Here is a 2,375-nt window from a genome sequence, read left to right as displayed (position 1 = left end):
GAGCCAACAAGCAGGAGTTAGATACAAGGAAAAAAAACTTCAGCACAAGTTTGGCTTATATATGACCAGCCAAAAACAGCACAACACTATGTCACTACAAGTTTGGCTTATTTTGTACTAGTGAAATTTTAGTTCACTTGAGCCACTCATGGTGATAAATGTCAGAATGCTATCAACCCCCAAGGTTTACAAATAAATTCAATCAAGTATAACAAAATGTGTTATAAATCAGTCATGTAACAGGAGCATAATTTATCAACTATCATACAGATCTATATGGCAGTCTAGATATCACATATTAGAAAAATGTGGTCACACATGAGTTGCTGAACATTTTCACCTTGTTACAATTCATTGATTTCAGCAACCTAGCTAGTTAGATCATGAACCAACAGTCGGAAAAACCAAAACTGCATCATAAGATAGTGCATATTATTAAAGAGAGTTTAGAAAAAGGGATACCGGACAGCATTTTCAGGACGAAGTCCCTCCTCAGAATGTCTGGAAGCACAAGCATCATGTTCATGTGCTCTGGAGCTTTAGCGAATAGTGTTGCAGCTTCAACAATCTCGCTCCCAGTAAATGCAAGCCTAGACAATTCACTGATTGCCTTTTCTCTTGATTTCTGTTGAGGGTCTTCTTGTGCTGCTTCTCGCGCCATTGCTGCTGTAAGTGATGTTGTCATTGCACCCACATGTTGTGTCATGTTGTTCAGCTGGCTATTGACATCTTGAAGCATGGCTGCAAATGGATCACTTGGTCCTGTCGCCCTCTTTGGCCTTGGCTCCTTTTTCTGCCTCTTCGAACTAGTTGTATCAATAGAGCAAGTGTCAATGGACCGTCGAGCTGTTCCAGTTGAGATGATGTCCTCTTCCTCATTTTCTTCTTCCTCCATAGCAATTTCCTTCTCCAAGTTTCCCACTGCCTCACCAAAGCCTTCAGCACTTTCTCCTGTTGCAATGTCTTTGCCATAGATAGCAGCCAATTGTTCAAAGTATGGAAATGATACACCATACAATCCCTTAGCCTCCTTGTGAATCTACATGTTTTTTTACAAAAGAAGGAAGTTGGTTTTCAATAGTAAGGGCAACAACAATGGATAGAAATGGTACTACTTTCTCCTTGAACATGTTAGGAATAGTAGCAATAACAAGGCAGCAAGGGATGATCCAAATACAAAAAATACTGAAGAGAAAACACTAAAACAACAGGTAACCAAGGTACAATAGCAAGGAAATTCAGCACAAAGCATTACTAAGGAATTCAGTTTTAGTGGTTCAAGTGATCTACCTGACAATGAGCTTCATATTGTGCCTTCTCGCACTGAATCATCTTTCGACTTCCATCCCATGTGAAACCACTTTTGGATAGCATTACTTCAACGGCACCAAATTTCTTCCTGAAGTGCCTCACTCTTGATTCAATGTGCGGGGATGCAGTGATACCACGGCCTGGACACTTTTCAGCAAGATGCTTTTCCAATATCCCCAGGTATCCACCCTTGAAGGCACCATCAGCTTTCCACCTCGGGTCCAAAGATAACTCATACAAAGCTTTAATAAGCTCATCGTCCTCATCGGAAGACCAATTCCTTTTATTCTTGCCTCTTCCACGAGACGTGCTCGAGCTATCCGCACGGTCCATATCTGCACAAGCAAGAATGGGTACAAATAAGATGGCAAATATATATGGAAGAGAACAAATGCAAACGAGATGCAATTGTAGCTTGCAAATATAATTGAAAGGGAACCAATGTAAATGAGATGGAAATATATACAGAAAGGAACAAATATAAACAACTTATACCTCAATGCGCCCTAGCAGCCCTATGTCTATTATACATGCCTTGAGCAAGTTCATTCCGAAAATTTGTCCACTCATTCGAAGTTGAGATAGAAGTGATGAATTCTGGTTGGTCCAATTCTCCCTCCATGTCTTCTAATGTTTCTTGTGTTATTGGCTTGTTGATGTCAAGTGGGTCGACAGACATCTTTTGCAATATAAGATTGTGCAAGAGTGCACATGCCATGATGATTCGACATTGGGTCTTCATGGGAAAAAAGGAAGGAGACCTCAAAATCCCCCACCGACCCTTCAACCTTCCAAAGCACCTTTCTACTATATTTCGGGCTCTAGCGTGGCGCATGTTGAGATACTCTTCTGCGCTACGAGGTGGATTTTGTGGTGTCCAACCACCCAAGTGATACCTTTGACCTCGATATGGAGCTAAAAATCCTTTTGCATTTGTGTAGCCAGCATCGACAAGATAATATTGGCCTTCGGGGACACGCAACCCATTTGGCCGTGAGATGGCATCCCTAAGAACCCGACCATCATGCGCAGAACCTTCCCAACCGGGTAATATGTATATGAAT

The 2,375-nt window shown here is 41.5% G+C and overlaps 1 protein-coding gene across 1 annotated transcript; it reads right to left on the bottom strand.

The window, feature by feature from the left end:
* Positions 1-381: 381 nt before the first annotated feature.
* Positions 382-1,644, bottom strand: LOC123067898 (uncharacterized). Its single transcript, XM_044490485.1, has 3 exons — positions 1,291-1,644; positions 463-1,039; positions 382-410 (listed from the first exon to the last, which is right to left on the bottom strand). Exons 1-3 carry the CDS (start codon positions 1,642-1,644, stop codon positions 382-384), a joined length of 960 nt encoding a protein of 319 aa, XP_044346420.1.
* Between the last annotated feature and the right edge of the window lie 731 nt (positions 1,645-2,375).

The sequence above is a fragment of the Triticum aestivum genome, chromosome 3B (genome assembly GCF_018294505.1).
Source record: "Triticum aestivum cultivar Chinese Spring chromosome 3B, IWGSC CS RefSeq v2.1, whole genome shotgun sequence".
In the NCBI taxonomy this organism is placed as follows: Eukaryota; Viridiplantae; Streptophyta; class Magnoliopsida; order Poales; family Poaceae; genus Triticum; species Triticum aestivum.
The sequence above is the reverse complement of the archived record's forward strand: the minus strand, read 5'-3'. Positions and strand labels throughout refer to the sequence as shown.